Raw genomic sequence first — 26,860 nt, forward strand, 5'->3', positions numbered from 1 at the left:
CCCGCGGACTCACGGTGCTTGGCCTTCTGTTGGGCCCCCGTCGCCGGGGCGCCCTCAAAGGACTTAGAAGCCCGCTCAGACTTCTTCTTTGCCTTCTCACTTGCTGTGCCCTTTTCCAGCCAGGTGGCGAGGCGGGAACGGCGATCTTGTTTCGTCCGTTCCGAAAGGTTCTTGCAGAACGCACAGTCCTTCTCCACGTGCGTCTTGTCCCCATGGAGGCAGTAGAGACATCGCGAATGCTCGTCCTCCTTGAAAACATTATATAATCCCCATCCAGGGCAGTTCCTGAACAGCTTGGATCCAGGCGTCGAGCTCCCTTTGTCCTGGGCCATGTCCGTTGAGGTAGGCCGCAGATCTTCCGGAATCCTCCAAGAAGTGTAAACTCGACGAAAACTTCACCCTTGAGGGGCGTACAAGAATTCCGAAACAGGTCCCCGTTATCGGAAGTAGAAACAATGGAGCTTGAGGCTCAATTAAACCGAAAAAATGAGAAAATCTCCTGAAAAAGCATGAAAACGCAGTAAAAAAAAAAACTCGAGAGCTAAACACGAGGACTCCCAACACTTGAGCGTGCGGTAAAAATCTGAGGATGGCTGCCAGAGGCGGGGCTTAGGGAGAGGGCAGTCATTGGCTGGGGGCAGTATGACCCAGAGATCAGTGATTGGTTACTACTAAGAAAGACAGATCAGAAACGAAACTGATACTGATTTTTTCTTTACCGAGGATTCCCAGCCTGACGACAGGGAATATTCATGAGCATGTGAATCCATGCCAGACCCCATGCTGGAGAAATAATCATTACATTACCTCTGCATCACTCTTGGTTTTTCCAGTACTTCCCCATGAAGTGAACTAAATACTGAAATCGGCCTGAGGAATAAAGAACACCAGACTAATTACTGCACATCATGTGAAGTTTATTATCACAGAATTAAATCATAAACTCAAACAGTAGCTGACTGGATGACTCTGACCTCAAAGACAAGTGAAGAGGAGTCCCTGACCTGCAGACAATAGTGTCTATCAAACATCTAAGTATTAGATCAGCCAGCCACCCTACATACTTCAAGAGAAATCCACAGGGCATATTCCCAACAGCTGCTCTCGTGGACCTACCATGGACATACAAGGACAGAAAAGCGTAAAAAATAGCAAAAACAACAGAAATGATATTTTGCATTCACCTACTCAGTGAGACATTGGATGCTCTGCTACCACAACTAGAAAATCCAAAGGTCATTGTGAGTTTGCCAGTATTTCAACAGTAAATCCGTTGGGATGCCGGCAAACTGACACTACTGTTTCCACCACCTGATATCTCAGTATTACTGCGATGTTCCAGGTAGCGGAAACGCAGGTAAATCCCCATTCCATTTTATCCCATAGGACTGCATGAAGGTAATTGCAGCATTTTTTATTCGGTGGGGGCCTGATTTACTGGCAGCTCAGGACTGGAGGTAAGTTAGTGCCCCCACCGGCAAACTTGTATTTCCCTGGTCCCGTAAAATTGCTGGTGCCGGAATTACCGGCAACGTTACCAGCAATTTTTCCAGACCAAGCAAACTGTAATGACCCCCAACATATGAAAATAACTGTTTTGTCCAAATATTCGGAAGGGCCCTTTCAACATCCAGCCAATGCCAGAGTACTTCCTCCTTGCATGAGTAATATGCAAAAAATGATTGAAGGACAATATCTTGGCCAATATCAGATTTGAGAAATTTTGGGCCTAAAGGTTGGATCCAAGTAGAGAATGATCACATATGACAGAATAACCATATGTAAGGAGCACTGTAGATGAGAGGGCCTAACTCACCAACTCTATTGGCTGAAGTAATGACATGTAGAAAACCTATTTTCCTAGTCAAAAAATGTGTAACAGTAAATCCCAGGGTTTCAAAAGGATGGGTATCATGTACGATCCTGGGGCAGGAGGGTGGGGCATCTCTGGGGGCACATAGAAAGTGTGAAGCCCATCAAGAGTCTAAATGATCCTCTACAGAAGCACCTGCCCAGGGTTCTCAGATGGTTTGATGGCATCTGTGATGAACTCTCCTGCATGGCTGTAGAGGTAGAAAGTACGGTGACCAAGGTCGCTGGGTATCCCCCAAACTAGGTGATATTGGAGGGGTTGTGTGTGGATTATCCCCAAGTCCAAGGGTGTTTGGCCTGGACTTCTCACATTGAGACACCTTATGCCTCAAATCCCTAAGGAAGGTCTCCACCTTAGGGGGTTTCCCCATTGTCCTCAGAGTACACACCAGGGAATTGCAACATGATGGCAGTGGAGAGTTCAATTTAGAGGGGGTGGTATGAGGTCCACCAAGGCAGAGGCATGTATTGCTTCAAAGTTACCCAAGAATGTGCTTTTACTGAAATGCTAAAGCAAGAAAATCATCTCATGTGCATCAAACCTGCACTTTGGCTGCAAATCCGGCTGACCAAGCATTAGAAAATGTACACGACAGGGCATAGATGAACGCACCCAGCTGCTGAACTCAGATATGCTTTTGGTGGCATATCCGCAAATCTAGGGGCAGGGCATAGGCAGCAGCAGAGAGCATATACATTCTCAGTAAAATTATCACCCATAGCTGACTTTGGTTAGGCAGGAGGAGACAAGTGAGGAGAAGAAGAGGAACATATTGTAGAGGTGACTGGAGAGGATACTGAAAGGAGAGAGGTTCAACACCCTAAGCAGTTGTTTGCAGGAAACATCAGGGTGAAGGAGATGGAGAGGTTGATACTCCAGGACAGAGCAGAAGACAACGCAGTCTGAGAAGAGAGGAAAGAAAAGGGCATAATGATTGAAGAAGGGAGCAGAATGTACAGGCACCCTCTGTGCTTATGGACCAAAGTTGAGAAAGGGTGGGTTACAAACACATAGTGAAGCAACACGCAGGTGCTGTAGAAGTTGAGAAAGGTAGTCCAGAGGAGAAAACAGAGGGTCTAAGAAAGAACCCATTAGGTTGGGGATTGTTGGGAGCTATCGAGGAAATAGCTAACGACTACTTGTGGGGGACTATAGCCAGGACCCAGGATCAGTGTAGAGGAGAGGTTTACCTGACACTTACCCCAGAGAAGTTTATCCAGCAAGCCTATCTATGGTAATTTTGGGTCCTTCCACTACCCAGCCCTTCTCCAGCTGTTAGACAACTCCATGATGGAAAGTGTGGCTCAGCATTGGGGTATCTGGAGTGATCATTGCCTAGTGTGTAGTGCACGTGGGGCCAAGAGACCCAGGTGAAACAGGTCTTACCATTAAGCAAAGGAGAATGACAAAGGACCTACGTCAACTAAAACAAGAGGCAAGAAAGAAGTGTAATGCCCCAACACTGTGAATGATGTACCGGGAAAGGTTGTATTCACATGTTTTTAACTCAGACTTGAAAATCCAGAGACTTTTGTTGAATGCAAGGTCTGTATTGACCTCAAGGCCTTTAATATTTATCTGTGACGGGTCTTTATTTTTATTCGGTCCCAGGCACAGATAGCCGTTGTTAAGTTTTATTTTCCGTAAGTTGGTCGGCTCTTGAGCAATAAAAGGGGGCAAAGGAACTGGGAATTGTTGACCCACAATAAAAAGCCCTCAATAAAGAATTTATTTCCTCTGAATCTGTTTGGTGTTCATCCCCCTCAGCTTTGTGACAGATCCAACTGTGCCCAGAGAGAGGAAACTGCTTACCAGAGAAAAAAACATCCGGAAGGAATTTCAAGAAAGGGTTAAGACACAGGCCAGAGGACAAGGATTTGTAGCGCTGCACCAGGACTAGAAGGCTTTCCAATGCCTAGTATATGACTTCAAGGTCATGGCTTACTGGATTCCCCTTGATGATCCACATAGGACATTTAGGTGGAATTGCCTGTTTGAATGCAGACAACGTTGATATATTTTGAAGGAAGAGAGTGTACCATTGTCCTATACATTGTTGCAATGGTCCTCCAGTCGGACATCCGGAATGCTTACTCATACAACCCTCTGTTTTTTATGGTTGAACCATACACTGTTGCCCACCACCAATGGCTATCATTCATGGTAGGCCTGAGTGGGAGAGAGATTGAGGAGGAACTCCTTCTAGAATCTTGCCAAGTAGAGTCATCACTAAAACCTCTGAAAGCGGAAATGGTGAACAGTGATAATTCGTAAAACATATGATGACGGTAGCTCCAAGTATCCTGAAATTTCGAGAACAGATGGCTGATATGAAGTCTTGCCCAAGAAAAAACAAAGACACAAGATACCATGTGCCTCTGGATCTGGAGCCACTTACTGACAGGTGCTTCTTGACACCGGGATAAGTTCAGAAAATTCTCTTTAAATTGGACAGCATGTTCCTCTGAACCATTCACAGTAGTGTGTTGAAACTTGCCCCCTATAAAAGTAAGGTACTGTAATGGTAGAAGTCTAGATTTCTTCCAAGGGATGACCAATCTGAACCTTTGTAGCACCTGACAGGTGACCTTGGTGTTCTGAGCCATTATGACTAGAGATGTAGGCTAAATCAACCAGTCTTTCAGGTACAAGCACAAAGAGATACCTTGTTGGTGTAAGATGGCAACAATTGGGGCCAAAGCCATGATAATGCATACCCCTCCACTGCAAAGCGAAGGAACTTCTGATCGGTTTGTGAAAATATGCATCCATGAGGTTGAGCAAAGTTGTCCTCGGTAATTAATAGTATGGTGCAATGGTATAATCCCCTGGCTTGTCTCCATATTGAATTAGAATGACTGGGCAAGCCAGTTGACACACTTCAGATCCAGCGCTAGATGCCCCCCCCACCTGACATTTTGGGAATCAGAAAGATGACTGTGCAATGGCACAGTCCTTTGGCTGACTGGCAGAAGAACGATAGTTCTCTTGCTCTCCAAATCACTGCTCCCTTGAAAAAGAGATGAATTCCTTTCTGAGCATCGCAGCAGTGATGTAAATGGGTCCCCTATATCTGGAGCATATGATGCAAAGTTTATCAAGTATCCAACCCTGACAACCCGGTGTACTTATGGATCATGCACAAATTCTAACCAGGTTGCCACAAAGTATTTTAGACAGCCTCGAATTGGTAGTGTGTCTCCTGATGCAGGCTAATCTGGATATGTTTCATGTGATGAAGAATGGACCTTCCAGGTATTGTATGTAAATGAAACATTTACCCTAGACATGAAGCAGGCTTTGATACCCCTGTGTGCGGGGAATACTCAGTAATTATGTGTGTGGCATGGAATGATGCCAGACATACCCCAGGCACCTGCAAAGCAGAGAAAAATACATGCGTAGCAGATAGATCGACCCAACCTGAGCTCAGGAGTGGTGGCTCAATCAGTGAAAATTGGTTCCCCATTACACCTGGGGCCCTCTCCGAGGCCCTCAAAACAAAGAAACAGGTGGAGGTAGTCCGGTCAATCATAAGTCAGAACCGGGACAAGGAAGGGGGATGTAGAGGTAATGCAGAGCAGGACACATTCTTTCAGGATGGCAGCACATATGCGAGTTTTCAACACAGATATCTATGCATCTTGTTACCATTTTATAGTTAACCATTTAAGGCTTGTTAGCTTCCAAAAATCATGGTCCAAATGCCACAGTTCATTCAATACCGAGCATCTAACAAATTAACTTATACTAATTTGTATTATCATAATTAACTAATTCATGTGTGATTTCTGCTCTTCCTTTCATAGGTTACCGATCACCTCCATGTCTCATAATTAATTACATATTTGAAGTATCATAAACAACCAATCACATTCTTCTCAAAGTCAGCCAATCAACACTTACGTTTCCTATCTCAAACTCAACAAGTAAATTCCTCCTGCCTATTTCCCACCTCAAAGCAGAACATTTATTACCATCATTGTCAACGCATTTACTTGCACTTTCAATTGGAAGATTCACAAACAACCAACCAACCAACCAATTAATGATTACTACATGTCTCCATTTGATAGGCAGCTAATGAATTGTTAGCTCCCATTCCCATCTCATAAACAAAACCAATCATCTCTTAATTCCCTGTCACTGATAACATGACAAATCAATGAGTTCCTAATAAACGTACAGCATCTTTATCTCATTTCCAACTATTAACTTGCTTCCCATTCCCCATCTGATAACTAATCAACGTATACTGCCAGGAGCCCAACTCTTAACCAACCAATCAATTCTTACTTGCCATCCCCACCCAAAAACCAACCAATCATATTATCTAAATCTATTTTTTTCCAGGCCTAAAGAAGAACACTTGCTGGATGGAAAGATTCACAGTGCAGTTCCTGGGATCAGTTGAAGTGCCTTGTCACCAGGGCAATGGAATCTTGTGTGCAGCCATGCAGAAGGTAAGGGTGGTGTACTGTTGCAGAAGGTTAATGAAGCATTTAGTGTGTGATACCACATAGGTGGGTATATCCAGTGTGCAGCTATGCAAAAAAGGTGAGCATGCTAGCATGTTTCCGGTGTTTAGTGAGGCATTCTGTTTGACGCAATGCAAAAGGTGGGATTTACATCCTTTGAGCAGCTATGCCGAAAATGAGTGTGGAATTCCATTGCAGAAGGTGAGCACACCATTTTGTTTGATGCCATCCAGATGGGGAGTGAAGTACCCTATGTGCAACCATACAGAATGTGAGCGTGGCTTCTAATGAGTAGTCATGCAGATGGGTAGTTTTGCACCAGGTTTTCAGCCTTGAAGAAGGGAAGTGGGATTGCCTGCGTGCAGCTAGAAAGTAAATCTGCCATCCTATAAAGTAGCATGCAGAAGGTGTGTGTGGTATCCTCTCTGCACCCATACACAAGGCGAGTGTTGTGGCATATATATAGCAGAGAAGAAGATGAATGGTGTCGGGATTCTTTCCAAAGAGCCAGATAAGGAGTTAGGTAAGAGTGCTACCTCTGGGGACACTATACTAACTGGTTTAGAAGGGCAGACCCATGGGCTCTGTAGGGGATGTGTTTGAGATGGAACTTTGACAGAGGAATAGGAGGTGGTGTGAGAGTGAATCTGTGTGGTGTTGAATTGTAACTTTGGTGCAACAATATTTGATTATTGCTTGTGTGGCAGACACAGTGAATGATGCAGTAATGATGACAGTGGGCAGGTGTAGGGAGTGGTGTATGAGCAGTACAGTGCAATTTACAGTGAATGATACAGTTAGTTTGCCAAACCATTCATTACTTCTCCCCTGTGTGTAAAGTGGACTGAGGAGCAGCTGTGAGGCACAGTGCTGTCTGGGTGAGGGATAGCAAATGGTGTTGAGATCAGTAAAGAATGCTGTTGGAGTGCTGGCCGTGGGGAAATAATAGTACATTATATAGGAGTGCTACCTATGTTTAAGTTTTGTAAGGTGGTAGAAGTAGGAGACTGACACAGAGGTCGCATATTTGAGGCTATTGTCAACAAAGAAGAGAAGCCCCTAGCTGTCCCTTTTACTAAGAGGGGTTAGTTTCCCTGCCTCAACCAAGTACTAACGGCTCTGTCAGGACGTCCATCAAAACAAGTAGTCCACCTTCCTGTGTTAAAACCTATTATCTTCCCTTACATTCTAAATCAAACTAAGTAAAGTGGTGCTATTCCTGGTCCAGAAGAATGGCTCCCTTCTTCTTGATGATAAACCAAAGTTCACTTTCGGGTGATCAAAAATGAAAAGTTCTTCAAAAAGGTCAAAACAAAAGCTTGAAAAGCCTTCTTGGCTATGTACTCCACAAACGCACATGAAAAAAGAAAGTCTTGCATCTCCACAGTGGTAGTGGGGGAGGACTCCCTCACCCCCTAACCTTCCGGTTTCTCAATACTGTTCATAGTGCAAGGATGAGCGACCACCTTCTCCTGGCCTTTACCTTGCAATTCACAATGTCAGGGGGAAACTCCCTTCCCCTGATCTTTCTTAGGCTTCTCACAAGGCCAAGGAAATGACTCCCTTTCCCTTGGCTTTTCACACAATGTTCACAAACACCAGGGTGGGACGATTCCTTTCCCCTGGCCTTTCCAAGGCTCTTCACGATTCCAAGAGAACGACTCCCTTCTCTTGGCTTCTTTCACAGTGTTCATCAACACCAGTGGGAATGACTCCCTTCCCCTGGCCTTTCTCAGACTTTTGACAATGCCAAGAGAATGACTCCCTTCTCTTGGCTTCTTTCACAATTTTCATTAACACCAGGGTGAATGACTCCCTTCCCCATGCCTTTCTCAGGCTTTATTTGTGTGTCAAGCCTGACCCACAGACTTGTGTTGGGCAGACCTGATGTGCCCCCCTAACAGGTACTGGCATGAGGAAGATGCACCTTGGAGGAAGTCGCTTTCCCTTTTCCAGGCTTCCCATATATCTGGTTCACTATCGTGCCAGGTATAGGCATTTCCCACGTCTTCCTCTTTCTTCTCTTTGGATTTCAGACCCTCTTAATAGCTTCTTGATTTTCACTCTATTTATTCGGGTCCCAGACTATGGTATCCCTTCTACACAGGCTTGGTATACTCTCCTGCCAAGTACTGTGTTTAGCTTCTTGGTTTGTACTATTTCTTTTCGTGGCCCAACCCTAGTTTCTCTTCTCAATGGACTTGGAATATTCTTCTGCCAAGTACTGTGACGAGGGGGTGGGTATTTTGATTAATTATACCTGTACCGTGCCACCGCCTTCCATGTTAGCTTGCCCCTGCTGGTCCTTAAGCATTACCCGTTACCTTTAGTGTTTGTTGCATAGGACGTTGTTGCCGGGGTCCATTTCCACTCTGCGTGGTGTCTCTGCTTCCATTTTCCTGTCCTTTTATGGTATTTTGTATTGTATCATTTGTATTGCGCCTTTCATCATTGGTTTGGTCCCAGCGCACTGTAGGTTGAACGCCCTCGGGGACCAAAGTCCAGGTATGGGAACATTTGTGAAATGCTGGAATGAGTGTGTGCATAATGGCCAGTACAAAGATATGAAGGGTAGGCCAACTCCCTGCTTGCCCCCCGTTTCGAGCCTGCATGTGGATGGGTGGTGAGAGTGGGTATGCGAGAGTGGGATAGTGTTTATGTATGCAGCTATATATCGAATTATTGTCATGAACAAAATCTGCATTCTTATGGCAGAGTTGTTGTTTGAAGTGTTTTTTGAGTGGTTTATTATGGCAGATGCGTGTGGGTCTGTGGCCGTGCCTCCGGCTAAAGTTTCATAAGCATGGAGTGCAACAGGTTTTAAAAGCATTGGCAGTGACTTAATGAGTGCCACAGTTCTCATGCTACATTCAACGTTCACCTAGAATGTTTGCACTAGCAACATTCTGCCCTCACCTAGATAGCATGCACTGGATAGATTGTATATTCATCAAAATACATCTAAGTGCAACACATTCCCTGCTCCCAAAATACAACAAAGTCCTAAACATTGTCCACCCCCAAAATACATCTAGGTGCACCACATTGCCCACCCGCAAAATACAACTAAGTTCAACCAATTACCTGCCCCCAAAATACATCTAAGGGCAGCACATTGCCCGCCTGAAAATGCATCTGAGTGCAACATATAGCCCGCCCCAAAGTACATATAAGTGCAACGCACTTCCTGCCCCCAAAACACATCTAAATGTAACACATTGACTGCTCCCAAAATACATCTAAGTGCAACACGCTACCTGCCCCCAAAATACACCTAAGTGAAACACATTGCCTGCCCCCAAAATTCATATAGGTGCAACACATTGCCTGCCCCTAAAATACATCATAGGCTAGCCTTCACATTTCTTTTATATGCAATAAATATGCTAACCTTCACATTTCTTCTAAATGCAATATATATAGGCACACACCTTCATATTTCTTCTAAATGCAATACATAGGCTAACCTTCACATTTCTTCTAAATGCAATACAATGGCAAATCCAAGAGCACAGTGCAGGACAATGTCATGAGTAGGTGGTAGTAATGTAGGAGTGTTAGGGTTTTACCAGAGCACAGTAATGGCTGTACTCCCCATCCATACCACCTCACCTGGGTGTAGCTGTAGGGCATCCCATCAGATATCCCTGGATGAACAGGGCCAAACAGGAGATGGGAGCTTCCCAGAGCCCTTTGCCTCTTGCACGTAGCGGCTGCCCGGGCAGGGCTCCCCTGGGAGGGCCTCTGTAATGCAACTGTTCTGGTCACGTGGGGTGCGGGGGGACGGACCAATGAAAACCAAATGAACAGGCAGGTAGGAGTGGAAAGAGAGGGTCTGAGAGAAGGAAGAGGGTAGCAAACTGAGAAGGCTGCCAGGACAAATGGAAATGCAAACATGTTTGCCTTAGCCAATTGCTAAGGGGTTGGGTGGGGAAAGGAAGACAATCAGAAACAAACAAAGGACTAATACACAAAGACAAGGAACTGTAGCTACAGACCTGCTGAAAGAAAACAGATTGAATGAAGTAAAAACACACACAAATCCCTCCAAAGAGCAACAAGTAGGCTATACAATGGATTGAAAACACACACAACTCCCTCCAAAGGCCACAAACCAGACCAAAAAACAGACTGGGAATCAAAGAAAAACACACACAAATCCCTCTAAAGAGCACCAAGCAAGACCTAGAACTCCTTACCAAGTGACTGTTGTGCAGAATGGCTACAGATTACAATGAGGAAAGGCAGAGAGAAGCAGTCAGAGTAGACTCTGAGGACAAAAAGAAAGACACGCCTGACTGCCTTAGCCAATTGCTAAGGGCTTGGGTGGGTAAAGGATGAAATCCAAAAACAAACAAAGCACTAGTACACAGACAGATCCCTCCAAAGAGCATCAAGCAAGCCCTAGAACTCCTTACCAAGTGGTTGTTGTCATTGCCGGTTCTCAGGCTTTGTTTCGTTCTGGATGGTGTCAGCGTCACTTTTGCTCGCCACACCATCGTCCTGCAGTTTCCCTTTCTCTTCTGCCTTAGGGGAAAGGAGTTGTGGTATTCCTGCAATACCGGAAGCAGACTGCTCTTCGCTCTCTCTCTGCCTCGCCAGCTTCTCCTTTGCACTTCCCGGCTTTCTCAGAATCTCGCACTGATTAGCTGCTGCTTCTTCCCTCTCTGTTGTCCTTCATTAGTGTTTAATACTCTTACAAAGTCCATATAGACTTGGATGCTCACTTTGGTTCCACAAAGCACTCTTCATAACTCTGCACATCTTCTTCGAACAAGTACGATTATGATCACTCTCTATTGGGTTTGCTGGCCTCTTTTTCGTCTCCGTTTTCAGCATACTTTGGGCATGTTGTCCCCACTCTTCCTGGTCTCAGTGGTCCTCACAAGGGTTGGATTATCTACTTGACACAAGTATATGGAAGTGTGGGGGACTAGTGTATTATGTCCAGGGAATGCGAGTGAAGGAGGTTGAGATGTATTATGGACATACTGCATTCTCCCCGAGAAGTCATCCCTAGTCCCATAGGCGGGATCCCTCTCCAGGAGATCCTCCCGCTGAATACCATCCCCAGGGGGACTATTGGGTAGCAGCCTCACCTCCCTGGCCTCATGGGAAGGGGCTCCCACTAGGGGAGATGGAACGACATCTGATGATTCATCATAGTTTTCACATTTGTAGAGCATTGATTATCCAAAGGTATTAAAGCACCATAACAGAAGAATTTGTGCTACGTAGGAGCACACAGCAGATATTAGCAATTCAAACAGAGAGAAAAATTATAGGTCTTTAGAGGTTTTATAGAAACATTCTCAGAACTCAAGGCAACAGGAAGGCCATTCCAAACCAAAGGTTTTTTAACAGGAAAAAGGATTACCCCTGTTCACTTCAAATAATAATCATAATATGAGTACTCTGTTGAATAATGCACCACCTCAAACCAGACCATTCAAAACACTCACTTTATCTTAGTCTACAAGTGCTCACTCCACAACATCCATCAATCATAATCCCACTAAGGATTTGCGACTCAAACTGTTTCAACCCCAGTACCCACATCAAGCACACATAAACACCAAAGCTATGCACAAAGACTCTTTCGCATGGTGACTCTTTCACATGGTGACTCTGCTGCCTTTAAATTCTTTCAAGCAGGATGCCATGGGACAAGCTGAGGACCCCTAAATGCCGTTGGCCACCTGTGTTCTAGATTCAGAAGAGGAACCCATATTAGTACCCGGCGAGGGTGCAATCAGAATGAAAGGACCATTCTCATTGGCCCTCACCAGGTCATTACCCTACCGGGAATCCCTTGGATTCCATGCTTTTGTCCCCGGCGGGGGGCGTTGCAGCCCACCAGCCAATCAGGAGGCTTGAAGCGGGGCCATCCCTGCTCCGAGCCTCCACACAGCTGGAGGCCTCCTTTGTCCCCCACTGGGGATTCAGGCATGTTTTGTTATTTTTGTCATCCCCCTCCCAGCCCTCCCACGCCCACTTACCTTCTGCCTGCTTTGTCCACGGTGGGAGACAGTGGTAGCCTTCAGCCGTGTGGAGACTCGGAGCGGGGACCTCCCCGCTCCGAGCCTCCACACGGCGGGAGGCTTCCGTCATCCCCTGGTGGGGACTCAGGTATGTTTTTTTTCCTTCGTTTTTTTCCCCCTCCCTTCCGCCCTCTCAACCCCACTTACTTTCTTCTCTTTATTGTTTCAGGAGCGGACGCGCTGGGAACGTGTTTCCAGCACGCCCGCTCCCGATGGCCGCAATGGAAAGGGAAAACAGACTCCGTTTTCTCTTTGCCGGCAGCCAATTTCTTGGTCATTTTTATTTTTTTCTGTCCTGAAACACTGCAGCGTTTCAGGACAGAAGAAAATGCTTTTAGTGCCCCGGTCAAGCAGATCTTGCGGGCCGGGGTACTAATAGCTGTATGCATCTCACGGCGGGGGCATTACCGACTCAACTAATGCCCCAGGGTCTTTGTAAACTATAACTAAGGGCCCCGGGGCATTACCTGAGTCGGTTATGCCCCTGCCGCTCGGGGCATATTGCTTAATTAAACACCTGCAGCCAATGTGATTCTATAGTAGAAATGGTTTATACAATACTAACTGGGGTTCATTAAAAGAGTTACAGGTGGCCCATATGGAGATTTTATTATTTCACTTCATAATGTGTTGGCAAGACGACATGAAGAATACTCGGTTGAATTTTGGTCATCACTGTTTTAACACAGTGGGCAAACTGAGAATATGTGGATGGTGGAAAAAAAATCATACGACTACTAAACAAGCATTGCAGCCTACCCTTCACCAAGATAACTGATCTGAGACACTATACCACTTTATGTTTACTAAATAGCAATCCATGGTTTATGAACCAGAACTTGGAGTTACACAACTACATGAAGAGGTGTTCATACATCAGCATAGCAAATGTTTCTGCATCACAAATAGGTGCAGAACACTTAAAGCAGAGATATATGTACACAAGTATAGTAATAGTTCATACATTGCCTCTGGGATCTTTTTAAAACCTATGGGTCTGCAATTCTATGCTGGATGAAAGAATGATCGCTCTCAAGTCCATGGAAGGGAGTGCACTGTGGAAACAACTGTTCCCTCCCTTTTTCAGAGTGTCCCATTTTCAGGTCTATTGTGTAGACAGTTATACTTTTGTCATATGCATGTCTCATTGTAGCCATTGGCAGCCCTAGGTTTGTCCGTTACATGTTTGTACTCTGTTTCAGATTGCCACCACCAGAAAGCTGACAGTTCACCTGCGCCCGCCAGCAACCTGTGACCTGGAGATAAGCCTACAGGGTGTCAAACTAATCCTGAATGTGAACGAGTACAGTCGAGATGATGAGGTGAGAGGGCCTTAAGGAGTGGCATATGGGGAAGGTTTATAGATTACTGTGAAGTGATGTGGTGATGGAGGAGAGCACTGGACCACATCACACTTCTATTAATGTGTTTTTGTATTATACACTCTATACATTGTAGCACCTCTATGAGCTTGTTTTTGTTTGAGGTTTGGCTTAGTACTTTTGTACAGTGCTGAATGTTGATTCATGACATATTGTCTATTGCAGTAGTATTAGCACCTCCCACAGCCACCTGTGGGACCAGAACCTGCTCAGGAGAGTGGAGTTACCACACCATGCTCATGGGGTTCTCTGTTGAAGTTACTAGCAAGAGTAGAAATTAGAGCACATTGTGGCAGTAGTTTTGGGTTATGTGGACAACTGCCCAATGGTGGGTATACAGAGAAATCCCTAATCTATGTCACACAAGGGGCACACAGTGATAATGATACAGCCCAGCTAACCTTAATAAGATTAACACTTTTGTTCTACAGATGAGTGTCTTTAAACTGCACCAAAGAACTAGCAATTGATGTCTCCTTAATATCCTTGTACGGTTCAGTGTGTTTTTATTGACCACATTTTTACCAACCATTTTTTAAAGATATGCTCTTATCTGTATGCGTGTGCATTATATGTGAGTGATTGAACTGCAAAATTAAACAATAAGGAACAGAGCAAATCAACTTCTTTCAGATACTTTAAGGTGTTTCACAATCTATGGAAACTGTCAGTTGTTTTGTTAAAAGTGGACAAGACGTCACGGTAAGGCAGGGCGCGGACAACGTCCGCAAAACTCTGGACCTCATGGCCTCCATCCCAGCATCATAAGCAGAACCCACTTTGATTTCGGTCGACGCCGAAAAGGCCTTTGACCGGGTGGAGTGGAGGTTCATGTCAGATGTCTTACACAAGGCGGGTTTGGGTTCGGACTGGATCAGAGGTGCCTAGGCTCTGTACCAGAACACTTAGGCCAAGGTCATGGTAAAAGGGGTTGTATCACAGCAGTTTAGACTGACCAGGGGAACTAGGCAGGGTTGCCCCCTTTCCCCGCTGGTTTAGGTTTTAGTCATGGAGCCGCTGGCCCAAAACATCAAGCGGAAAGCCAGGATCAGAGGCTTCCATAGGTATGGCGTCAAATATAAACTAGCCCTGTTTGCAGATGATGTGATTGCCTATGTCACTCACCCTGAGCAATTGATTCCAGCCCTCCTGCATGAAATAGAGGAATATGGTGCACAATCTGGGTTTCACATAAACCGAAACAAAAACAATAATCCTCCCTCTCAAAGGCCCAGACACACCCCTTGCCACTACCCCACAGGCGTGGGTTTTCCAAGTCTCACAAACTAGCATAACATATCTAGGGATAACGATAACAAGACATCTCCAAGGTCTGTTCCAGTCCAATTATAAAACACCATGGTCAGTGATCCAACAGGATCTCGGCAAATGTAGTAAACTCAACCTTTCCTAGGCTGGTAAACTAACGGCGATTAAGATAAACATTCTGCCTCGACTCCTCTTCCTTTTCCAATCCCTCCCGATTGCCCTCCCTAGCACCTTTCTGAACACAGTCAAAGAAACTCTGCTGTCATTTCTTTGGGACAAGGGTAAACCTTGCATTGCATGTAAATCTCTTATCCTACCAAAAGAGAAAGGGGGCTTTGCCTACCTCGACATCCACAGTTATTACGCAGTGGCCTCTCTCCGGGTCCTAGTGGATCACATTAGGGAGTCTAAAAGCAAGCAGTGGGTAGCTCTAGAGAATGGGTTGTTCGGCCCAGTAACTATGGGAGAATGGCTCTGGGTCCCCCGGGACGCTTTTCCCGCGTAGAACACCCGGTTTTAACAGCACTGTGGGTTCTATGGAACAAGAGAAACCCGGGTATGAAGGGTATTACAACAAGGCCATCACCGCTTAGTTGTATCTGGGCTCCCCCAATCAGAGACTCCATCCTCGAACCCCTCCGATTCCAACCCCAGTACTCGCAGGGTTTGGTCAGAGTAGGACAAATGTGGAGAGAGGGCTCGTTTTTGACCAAAGAGGAACTCGAAGTAGCGCAGCAAGGTCTGACTATGAAACCCTTGCCTTATATACAGCTCAAAGGGGTCCTCATGGACTGCAAATGGAAGAACAGCAGCAGCGCTCCTTAACCACATTCGATAAAATACTGAACACACACTCAGGCACCAAAGATCTCATAACGTGCATGTATAGAGCACTCATTGACAGAGGCCATCTCCCCCCTCCAAGCACCAAAGCTAAGTGGCAGAAAGAATTGGGGTGGGAGGATAACCAAGCAGGTTGGGATGCCATACACAGGGCGGTGTGGAAATCCTCTATTGCGATGCAGTACAAGATGCACAACTGTAGAATACTTATACAATGCACCTAACCCCCCAACGTTTAGCCAAAATGTACCAAGGCATCTCCCCCTTTTGCTGGAGAGGGTCCACAAAGGTGTGCACATATTGACACCAATGGTTGATTTGTCCCCAGATACAGTTGTTCCTGGGGTGGATCTACAAGATTGAGGGCATTTGCAGAGACGTATCTCCCCTTCTGGTTCTCTTTGGAGTCGAGCATGTCGAGGACAGATGCACGCTTCTCCCACCCATATCAAAAAATGTGCTACTAGCAGCCCGTGTTTGTGTCACAATGAAGTAGAAGGCCTTTCCTCTCCCCACAAAATCGGAATGGCTGAGAAAAGCGAAAGTAATTTACGATATGGAAAGCCCTACTGCCCTCCTAATGGAAACACACTCGCATATAGACCACCAATGGCTTCCATTTTTGCAGTTCCAAAGAGAATCTCAAGCGGCTTAGCTTTAGTTTGAACCCCCACGCCTGCGTCATAAGGCAAGACTGGCTGCTGCATAAAACTTTGCATCCTAAACGCACTCTAGCCCCCACACGAAAGTAGCCTTCACAGAGACATTCACCCAAAATTGATCCTCCGCATCACACTCTTCAAAGGAAAAGCCAAGTCTTCCCCACAATTTTGGTCACGCTCCCATGGCAAACGCTGAACACCAATGAAACCAACTGGTCAATTGCCATCTTCAATGGTCAGGCCCACAAGAGGGAAGAGGGAGGGGGGAGGAGGTGGGAATCCTGTCTCTTATTTCTTTTCTTCTCAGTTTCTTATTCTCCATTTCTACTTTACTATCCCTCCTCCACCTTCCGACTTAGACCCTTTACGTGGATGGGGGGATCTTTTTCACATCTGTTAATTTGCTTAAAAATTGAATACTGTAATCTCACTGATCACATTGTTTAACTTGTCTATTGTTTCTTGAGCCTCATGGCTGATGCACCTGTTGATTAAAATAAAAATATATAAAAAAAAGTGTAAAAGAAGAGTCACCAGAATAAGACCCCAGAAACAATTAAAAGCTCACTCATGCGGGTGGGCTCTGGTGCACTTTCTTTGAGCAAAGTTAAACAAAATCAGTTTGCAGTTTTATATATCTTTTCACCTTGTATTGTGATAACAAAATAATGTATTTGTTATGTTTCCAAGAAAAATCCAGTAAAATTCCATTAGTCTTTCTTAATGTATTGCGTTCATTTGATTTCTGTTCCCAAACTCAAGAAAGATATGGTTTTCAAATACACATTTCAACAATGTACAACTCTCACAGGATGGTCATTTTAGATTTTGCTCAACACGTTTCAAGACATGCAGTTGGACCCTTTCTCAGGAGCTGACAATCCCTTAATTTCAGGAAATCAACATCATTCACAAAGTCACATATTTGAAAGTCTCAATCTTAGGACACTATCAAGCTCAAAGTGTTTTCAAAAACGGACATTGAAAATGTTAACATGCCCTTTTGACTTACTGCACAAAAACCCAGACTTGTTAGAGTGGAAAAGGTTGCTTTAATGTGACAGGTCAAAGCTTACAAATAAAACCCTTACCTGGCTCCCTGGCCTTACAAACTATCAAACTATTTAAACAACCAAACAACAATTACAATTTTCATTTTCCCAACAATTAAATAATTAAATAAATAAAGAAATCAACTTCCTCCCTAAACATCCCTTGGTCCCAACAGTCTCCTTACCACTTCTCAAGGTGTCCCATTTTTCCCCTGGGGCCATGCCCCTTCAGGTTCAATACCTGCTCCCCCGGGGTAGCCCGCTTGTGCAAACAGCACCACCCCATCCTTTCCCGCGCCATTCCCCCATTGTGCTTCCCTCCCCCACATCAAAAGGGGCCATGCACCGCCACCGCAACAATTTCCCAGACCCATCCAGACTCCCCTCTACACCAAACTCCTCTTTCCTATGACCTGCCGCCAGTGTGACCTGCCACATCAGCAACGAATAATATACATCACACAAATCTAATGCCCCAACCTGTCACATAAAACTACCAAAACAATACCAACTGAAAACGGTACCAAAAAGCCCCCCAGGAACTTATTACAGAAAATTGGTCCCAAAGACCCCAACATTAAGCGATGGAACACCCCCCCCCAGAAAACTTGAGCCTGATACCATAACCCAAGAACAAAGGGGGCAGGCGGGCGGGTCAAACCAAAGTCCCCAACCGTCGCCTGCTTCCTGAACCTTCCCTGACCCTTAAATACCCCTGATGACGCGCTGCACACGGCCACCTCGCTGGCCTGTGCAGCGTCAAAATGAACCGGGGGAAACGCTTTGCGTTCCCCCCGGGGCCCCTTTTTTGACTTACTGCACAAAAACCCAGACTCGTTAGAGTGGAAAAGGTTGCTTTAATGTGACAGGTCAAGGCTTACAAATAAAACGCTTACCTGGCTCCCTGGTCTTACAAACTAACAAACTATTTAAACAACCAAACAACAATTACAATTTTCATTTTCCCAACATTTAAATAATTAAATAAATAAAGAAATCAACTTCCTCCCTAAACATCCCTTGGTCCCAACAGTCTCCTTACCACTTCTCAAGGCGTCCCATTTTTCCCCTTGGGCCATGCCCCTTCAGGTTCAATACCTGCTCCCCCGGGGTAGCCCGCTTGTGCAAACAGCACCACCCCATCCTTTCCCGCGCCACTCCCCCATTGTGCTTCCCTCCCCCACATCTAAAGGGGCCATGCCCCCGGCACCAGAAAAACCCTCCACCAAGGTGTTCTTTCTGCCCCACCCCTCAACCCTTCCTACTTCCAACTCTTTAGCATGTCTCTCACCAACCATATCACTTCCGACAGATAGTAAGTATTCCCAATCATAGATAAGTGGACACCATCCTCTCGAAATAGCATAAATCTTTCATGAACAATATCCTTGTGGTCTAAAACCTGCACCGCCACGGAGGCACAAAATTTACCATCTCTCTGTTTATCCCCTTCCTTGCTCGCTCTATCGCTCCTTCACTTTTCGCTCCCCTCCAAACTCTCCTAGGCAACAACTTGGTCCAAACTACAGATGCTTGTGGCTACATTTCTCGTACCCATAACAAATCCCTTTTCATCTTTCTAAGGAGAGCCACACCAGTATCCCTTACCAGGTCATTTTCTCCAGCATGACTAATCAGCCCATCTGGAGTCCCGCAACGCTCCCTTAACCCCGCCAACATTGGGAGTAACTGATCCCAGCGAAGCCCCCTTAAACCTGACCATTTTACCAAAACATCTTTATAGCTGCAACCCAATTGCCTGCCAACAATTCTTTTCTCAGCTTCTTTCCCAGCCCACTTAACAATGGAATGCCCCACTATCCATAATTGTGACATCTGACCCGACCCCCGAGCAGCATCTGAAAAAGAAATGATAAATTACTGACAAAACCAACATTATGTTTAATACAACACTACTGAAACTTCTGAACATTATTCTTTCGAACATCCCGTTTGCCCAAATCCCTGACCTACCCTTTGTATCTTCCTGACTTCCAACGCCCCAAACTGTTCACCTTTTCTTCAGAATAGCCCAACCTGCTACCTTCAGCTGGTGCTCCCATCCTAAAAGTATGAGTACCAAAATCCTCTGCCTTCTCGCCCACCACTACCAAAGCTTTCCATAACACCCCCAGAACTTCTTGCACCTATAGTGGCTCTCCCTTCTCATGCTGAAAAACCAAACCTAACCTACCCTCACAACGCTCCTTCCAAGTCAAACCTGACTGAACCGGGCATAAATCCTTACTCCCTCGCCCCAGCAAAACCCAAGAGCCCTTCCCTTTCTGATCTGTTTTAGACCTCCTGATCTTGATGTCCAAACCCACGTCAGAGAACTGCACGTCTTCCCGTTGCAGCCCACCAACTCCATTCTTCCACCCCACCAACTCAGAAACCCTAAAAGCCCCAAAGAATAGCCAAGTAAAACAGGTTGCAAACAATTCACCCTCCCATGCCGACCAGCAAATTCCCCCTACAGCCTGACACAACCTTACTAGCAATTCAGCCGATATCGGGCTCCTCCTATCTTTTTCCCTCTTGCTTTCCCTTGCCCAACCTTCAATCATCCTGCTTGACATTTCTCCCCCGATTGGCTGAAAAACCCCAAAACCACTTCCCATAGAAAGCAATCCCTGCCATTTTCCCCAATATAGTTACTTTGGACCAACCCCTATCTATACATCTCAATAGGAAATTAGTGACATCGTCCCTTCTCCACTCTTCCACATCCCCCCAACCTTTCCAACTACGAGCTCCTCCTCTTATAAAATCCTCCCACGCCCTCCTGTATGCCTCTCTAGATGCCGGAGCCAGTGAACCCTCCACCAATTAAAGCGCTTTCAGCTTCCTATTTTTGACAGCTCCTCCGGAATCCTCTGCCCCTTCTGTTCCGCATCTGGAGCCAATCCACGGAATCTCTGCCATTGAAAACGAGATAACGCATCAGCGATGCCATTATCCTTGCCTGGCACATGTGTTGCCTTGAAAATCACATTCAATTTCATGCAACGCAAAACAAACTCTCTCATTAGTCTCACCACCCTCTGATCCCTTGCTGACTGTCGATTCACTACATGGACCACGCATTCATTGTCTATGTTGAAATTCACCTTCTTGTTGTGCAACTCCTTTCCCCACAACTCCAACGCCACCAACAAAGGAAAAAATTCCAGAAATGCAATGCTTTTTCCCTCCTCCAACCAAAGCGGTGGCCACTTCTCTGCGCACCACTTTCCTTCCCAAAACACTCCAAAACCTCCTGCGCCTGCTGCGTCTGAAAAAATGTGCACTTCCCAAGAAACCGGTTCTCCTTCCAACCACATGTACACTCCATTAAGATTCTCCCAAAAACGAAGCCAAATTCTACAATCTTCCCTCACTGCACCTGTCACTCTTATCCGATGATGTGGGCACTTTCCTCCTGCCATCGACCTTGCCATGTTCCTGCAAAAAGTCCGCTCTGGTGCTACCACTTTCCATGCAAAATTCAAATGCCCCACCAAACTCTGCATTTCCACTAGCATCAACTTCTTGGCGCCTACCGCTTTCTCCAACAATCCTACCAGTTTCCTCACCTTGTCGTGCGGCAAGCATGAGGTCATAGCCACTGAATCCAGCTCAATCCCTAGAAATGTCAACACAACTGCCAGCCCTTCTGTTTTGTCTTCCACTAAAGGCACGCCCAGCTCTCCCATCAAAACTTGAAACAACTTCAGCATCTCTTCACACTCTCCTTCACCTTCCGCCTTATTAATAAACAGGAAGTCATCTAGGTAATGCAGAACGCTCTTACAACCAGAACTGTATGAAAAAACCCATTGCAGGAAGGAACTGAAACGCTCAAACAAGACGCAAGAAATTGCACACCCCATTGGTAACGCTTTGTCAATGTATATCCTGTCTTCAAATTGCAAACCCAACAGCCAAAAATCCTCTGGGTGCACTGGCAACAATCTGAAAGCCGCCTTAATGTCACACTTGGCCATGAAGGCCCCAAACCCAGCTTTCCTCACCAATTCTACAGCTTGATCCATACTTGCATATACAACCCCGCATTCTTCAGGGGCAATGAAATCATTGGCAGACATGCCTTTGGGCCATGACAAATGGTGTATCAATCTGAATTCCCCAGGGGCTTTCTTAGGCACCACTCCCAGTGGGGATACAACTAAATCGCCCTGTAAGTCAACAAATGGTCCTACTATCCTTCCTGCCGCTATTTCCTTGTCCAATTTTTGTCTCACCACCTCAACATTTTCTTTGTCTGACCTCAAATTTTCCGCCCACCGACGCACCCTTGGCCCCTGATAGCTGAGCCTGAAACCATGTCCAATACCTTCACTCAAAATTCTCGCTCCTTCCCTGTCCGGATAAAATTGCAACCACTTCTCCAACACATCCAATTTAATTGGAGTAAAAGCCTTTCCCCACAACCCCTCTGCCAGCTCCTCTCCCCCTACCCCTGTCGGAAACACTGAGTGAGAGTGTTTACCTGCACATTTGCTACATTCATGCCTAAGCCTACAGAAATTCCTTGTGCAGCCATCCTTGTTAAACGCCCAATACGCTGCTGAGGACTGCCCTCTACCTCCTCCCCCCGCCTCCTCCTTGGCGGGGCGACCAAGAAAGGGCCGGAAAGGCACAGGCAGCCCACTTGCTGTGTGCAACGATGGGGCAGGCCTCGTTGGAGCCATCCATTGCAACCATAAATCCATATCTATCTCCCTCCAAACCGCCTGACTGTCTTCGGCCATTCTTGCTCTAAATTCTTTATCATAGCGCACCCACGCAAAGCCCCTGAAACTTGTAAACGCCTTCCTGATCACATCCATATATTTTAACAGAGCCACACACCGCTCTGGAAATTTCTCACAATATACACTAGCGTAAATAATGAACGCTGATCTCCAGTTTTCAATTGTTACCGGGACTCGTGGATGCGACGCCAACTCTCTCTCCTCTTCCTTAGAAACCCTCCTTTGCTCTCACTTCCCTATGAAGCAATTTAAAAATGTCCACAAATTCTCCTGCCTGAATCTTGTCCTTAGTCGCTGCCATTAAATGCGCCCCCAAAGGTTTTGTGATACCCATGTAAGGTAGCTTTTTTTCCTTGCTCTTCACTTCAACTTCATTTACTTTTGAAACCTGTACATCGAGCGCCAATGGCTCAACCACTTTATCTGTTTGTACCTCCACCAAGCAAATTCCCTTGTCACTCCCCATGGCTCCAATAGCCTGTACACCAATCTCTTTCCTTGCCTCTTGCAAACCAGTCCCTTCATTTTCTACCCTCGTTCTCATATCTTCTCTCTGCAATGCAGATGACCAGTCCCTTTCCCGCTCACCTCTTTCCATTCCGCCATCTCCTGACTGCGGCCTGGCCTCCACTCCAATGCTTCTCATCTCTTTTCTTAATGGGCTCCTACTGCAGGGACAAAACATGTCAGCAGTCCCACCCAAACAATTTCTACCCCGACCTCTTGCCCCCCACACCCCCTGCTCCCTTCTTTTCCTAACCCACCTAGAACCCCTTCTCTCATTACTTCCTCTCCGTATTGCCCTATAACCTACATCCTCCCACTGCCCCACATATTCTTCAATCCCTACATCATCACCCCTGAAATACCATTGCTGATGCGAGCTCATGCTCGGGTCGCGTATATCTTCTTCTTGTGAGCCCAAGGCATCCGACCCATTACTCCTTTGACGTGTTCTCGGTGGGGCTGCAGAAACCCCTTCCTGGTCCTCTTCTCTCGGGCGAGGTGTGGTCACCTCCGCCCTGTGATCCTCATCGCTAGGGGCCGTGCTGCGCCCTCTAGACTGTCCTCGTGCTGATTGAGAAGGGGCCATACCTAAACCCTCTTCATATTCATCCTCTCTACCAACGGGGGTTTCGTAGCACCCTCCCCTACCCAATTTCTTTTTCGGGGGGGTCGATCCGCGCCCCACCCTAACCTCACTAATCGATGGGGACCTCTCTCTCCTTCTTCCACCTGCACTGTTCTTCAAGTATTTGCTACCTTTGCCCCTCTGACTAGGTGCCCGGCCCTGTGTTCCATAACCCCCAGTAACGTGGCTCTCCTGTTCTGTACCTTCTTGTACACTATTCATATCTTCCACCTCTTCCTGATCATTATCAAACCCAGCCCTCCCAGGATCCTCACCTAACATCAATTCCCCTCTAGAAGCTCTCCTATCGATTTCCCGCCCCTGGATTCCCATGCCTCACCTCTGCCAGCTGCAGGGGTGCAAGCCATCACTGCTGCAAGAGCCCCATCAGCCGCTGCTCTACACTGCGGCTTCCCAACACTTTCTTCTACTTCACCTATAACTTCCCCCACCACCCCTACCAGCTGGGCTTTAGATGCCATGCTAATAATCTCCAGTGGTTCCATAAGAGTCTTGGCATCCACTGAACCCTTCATGTTGGCACCCCGGCCCACCATTATGCCCTAAAATCTGACAGAGAACTAAATAATATCCCTAAAATAATAACTACCCAAAAAGATCCTCCCAACAAAACCTATCTGAGGAAATTGACCTCTGTAAAGAAAAAGAAAAAAAATAGATGAAACAAAGACATGAAATATAATATTCATTAATTAAACTTTCCCTCAAATTAGACAGCCCATAGTTCAATGTAAAATGAGCAGCCTTTAGTTTCATTATAACCTATATAGATATATATTTATTTATTTAATTATTGATTTTATTTATGTATTTATTTATTTATTATTTTATTAACCGCCCAAACCGATCAACATATAGAAGGCACAAACTGGAGAAAATTCCCAGAAACAAAAACCTGCGCACAATATATAAATGCTGATATTACACTAGGATACAAGTACACTCCCTCCTTAAGTGCCTTTTAAACCTCCTACGTCTCCTTATGAAGCCGAGTGGCACCACGAGCAAAACACCAGGCCTGACCCAGAAAGGAGCCCAAACAACACATGAACGAATTCCGGAGGAGCAAACCCAGCCCCTCTCCCCCCACGAAGAAAACACACGACCAGCACCACCGAGGGCACAATAAAAAACACGCACGAAAACGAGGGCCCACAGCGCCACCAATTGAGGACCCACTACCATTTTTAACACACGCACTAACCCATAAATAAAAACAAATACAATCCAGAAATCCCCACCGGGACCGAACCTCCATTAGCACAAACACCACAGCGAGCGCACTACCTGCTGCGCCACCTGACCAATTGTAATGAACCGTTACTAAACTAACATACATACACAATATACGAAATACTGGGAGCCGGCAAGGAAACACGGGCTAAAAAATTCAGAATAAACAAACAGCTCACTGAAAATATGAGCGCGAGCAAAGGGAAACCGCGGAAAGGAGACGAAAAAGAAATAAAATATTTAAAAATATACCGTACAAATTCCTATCCAAAACGCTCACCTCACCTCACGAAACGAAAATAAAAAGGGGAAGGATACAACGGAAAATGGGGGTACTTTATATACAGTACCCCCGACTAAGTTAACTTTTATTTATTTTTTTTATTTTTTTATCATCCCACATTAATTAAATAAAACAGTCTACCTACCTATATGCACTCTAGCCCACAACCAAAACTAGCTACCATGAAAAAGCTCAGGGAAAGCTCAGGAAGCAGGCGACAGGACTTCTCAAACCAAAGTCCCCAACAGTGTTGCCAGGTCGGATGGAAAAAATAAGCTGAATGCCCTTCCGAAACAAGCCCAAAACAAGCTGACTCCCATCCAAATAAGCTGAAAAAACAAGCGTGCACCTAAAAAGTTGTGGAAAGGTCTCAAAAGTAAGAAACATAACACAACAAGAAAAACATACATAGACAGAACACTACATAGTGTGTTAGAACAACAATATTTTATTGCATGGTGACTAGAATCCCATATTGCAAAACAATACGGCCCTGAAATACAATGTATTTTTATTTATTGTTTTATATAGCGCCTTAATCCAAGGCGCTATATAATATTGTAACATGGCCAATTGGAAGCTGAAAAGAAACATGGCCTTCCTGAATACATCTCTCTGAGAAAATGTTGTATATAGATTCCAATAATCCTCTAACCCAGTCTTGCAAAAAAAGTTTTAAATAAATAAATGATTTTAATAGATAATGCGTCAGCACTAGGGTTATCACCAAGATAATATTGCTATAGAGTGGCGCTTGCTAAAACTAAAACAATCCCCTTCTTTACATGTCAGTGTGTCTGTCTGCATGACAAAACTTTTAAAGTGCGCTTTCTTTTTGCATATGCTTAGGCATTTGGCATTGATGGGCCACCTGGTGGGCAAGTAACGATCCCATCAGTGCCAAACACCTATGCATATGCAAAATACAGGGCGCACCCGAGAGCAAGACAAAGCAGCAATTGCCATCAAGTGCTGCCAGCAGCCCAGTGCAGGACGCTCTGTGCGACGTGTAATGGGATTAACTGCAATATAAACAAGCCCAATTACACGCGCACAGACGGCTTCACGTTTCCCCCGGGTCCCCCTTTATAACGTAGGTTTGCTGTTTATTCAAGTACTGTAATAAAGTGCACCCAAAGTTACTTTTCCCAAATTGTATACAACTAATCACTAAATGTATAAAGTGTTGATGTGTTCACTTTTGTGCATTCCACACCGGGGACCTGAAATTGGTCACTACAACCAAACTTATATTATAGTCACAACATTTTTGAATGGGTATAAAAACTGAACTTTCTGCTAATTACCCCATTGTTCATTCGAGATTCAGGAATGAACTCTTTACAAGAGGCTTGAGTAATTTAATAAAGTTACGGCATGATTAAAGCCTTGGAGCTAATGCTAAAACGGGAGCTATTTGAAAAGATTTCCTGTTTTATTACTCCTCTCATTACAGAAATTGAGTTATATACTTCCAGTGGTATTGTTGCAGAATGCCACTGGAGGTGAATACCGCCATATCACAAGGTGTTATTTCACCTTGAAATCCACCTGTTTTTACTTCCACCCCAGATGTGGAGGCAAACATTGTAAAAGGTCTCCAGCATTTTCTATCGTTCCTTTTATTTACAGTATGCACATTAGCATCTATTCAGCAACTCTGAGGCCCACCCCCTCTCCACATTTCCCATCCAATGCAGAAAAGGGCCTGAATTAACCCTTTTGTGCAATTAAAACATATTCAATAATGGTATGAGCCATTACTGGTATAAACCAGCACTTCTCCTACTAGATCTGTCTGCTGCCTTTGATCTCGTCTACCATGATATCCTCG

General features: G+C 45.4%; 1 protein-coding gene and 1 long non-coding RNA gene across 3 annotated transcripts in view; one reads left to right on the plus strand and one right to left on the minus strand.

Moving 5' to 3' along the window:
- Nucleotides 1–26,860, plus strand: part of MAPK8IP2 (mitogen-activated protein kinase 8 interacting protein 2) — a 451,558-nt gene that overhangs the window by 390,825 nt on the left and 33,873 nt on the right. For both annotated transcript variants that reach the window (XM_069629461.1, XM_069629462.1), the window contains exons 8-9: nt 6,227–6,336; nt 13,595–13,714. In XM_069629461.1, the coding sequence (XP_069485562.1) occupies nt 6,227–6,336; nt 13,595–13,714 (230 nt within the window). The remainder of the gene's footprint in view (nt 1–6,226; nt 6,337–13,594; nt 13,715–26,860) is intronic.
- The window catches only part of LOC138514158 (uncharacterized), a 62,338-nt gene that overhangs the window by 17,093 nt on the left and 18,385 nt on the right, over nt 1–26,860 (minus strand). The window lies entirely within an intron of this gene.

This window comes from Ambystoma mexicanum, chromosome 12 (genome assembly GCF_040938575.1).
Source record: "Ambystoma mexicanum isolate Mex_15411 chromosome 12, UKY_AmexF1_1, whole genome shotgun sequence".
NCBI lineage: Eukaryota > Metazoa > Chordata > Amphibia > Caudata > Ambystomatidae > Ambystoma > Ambystoma mexicanum.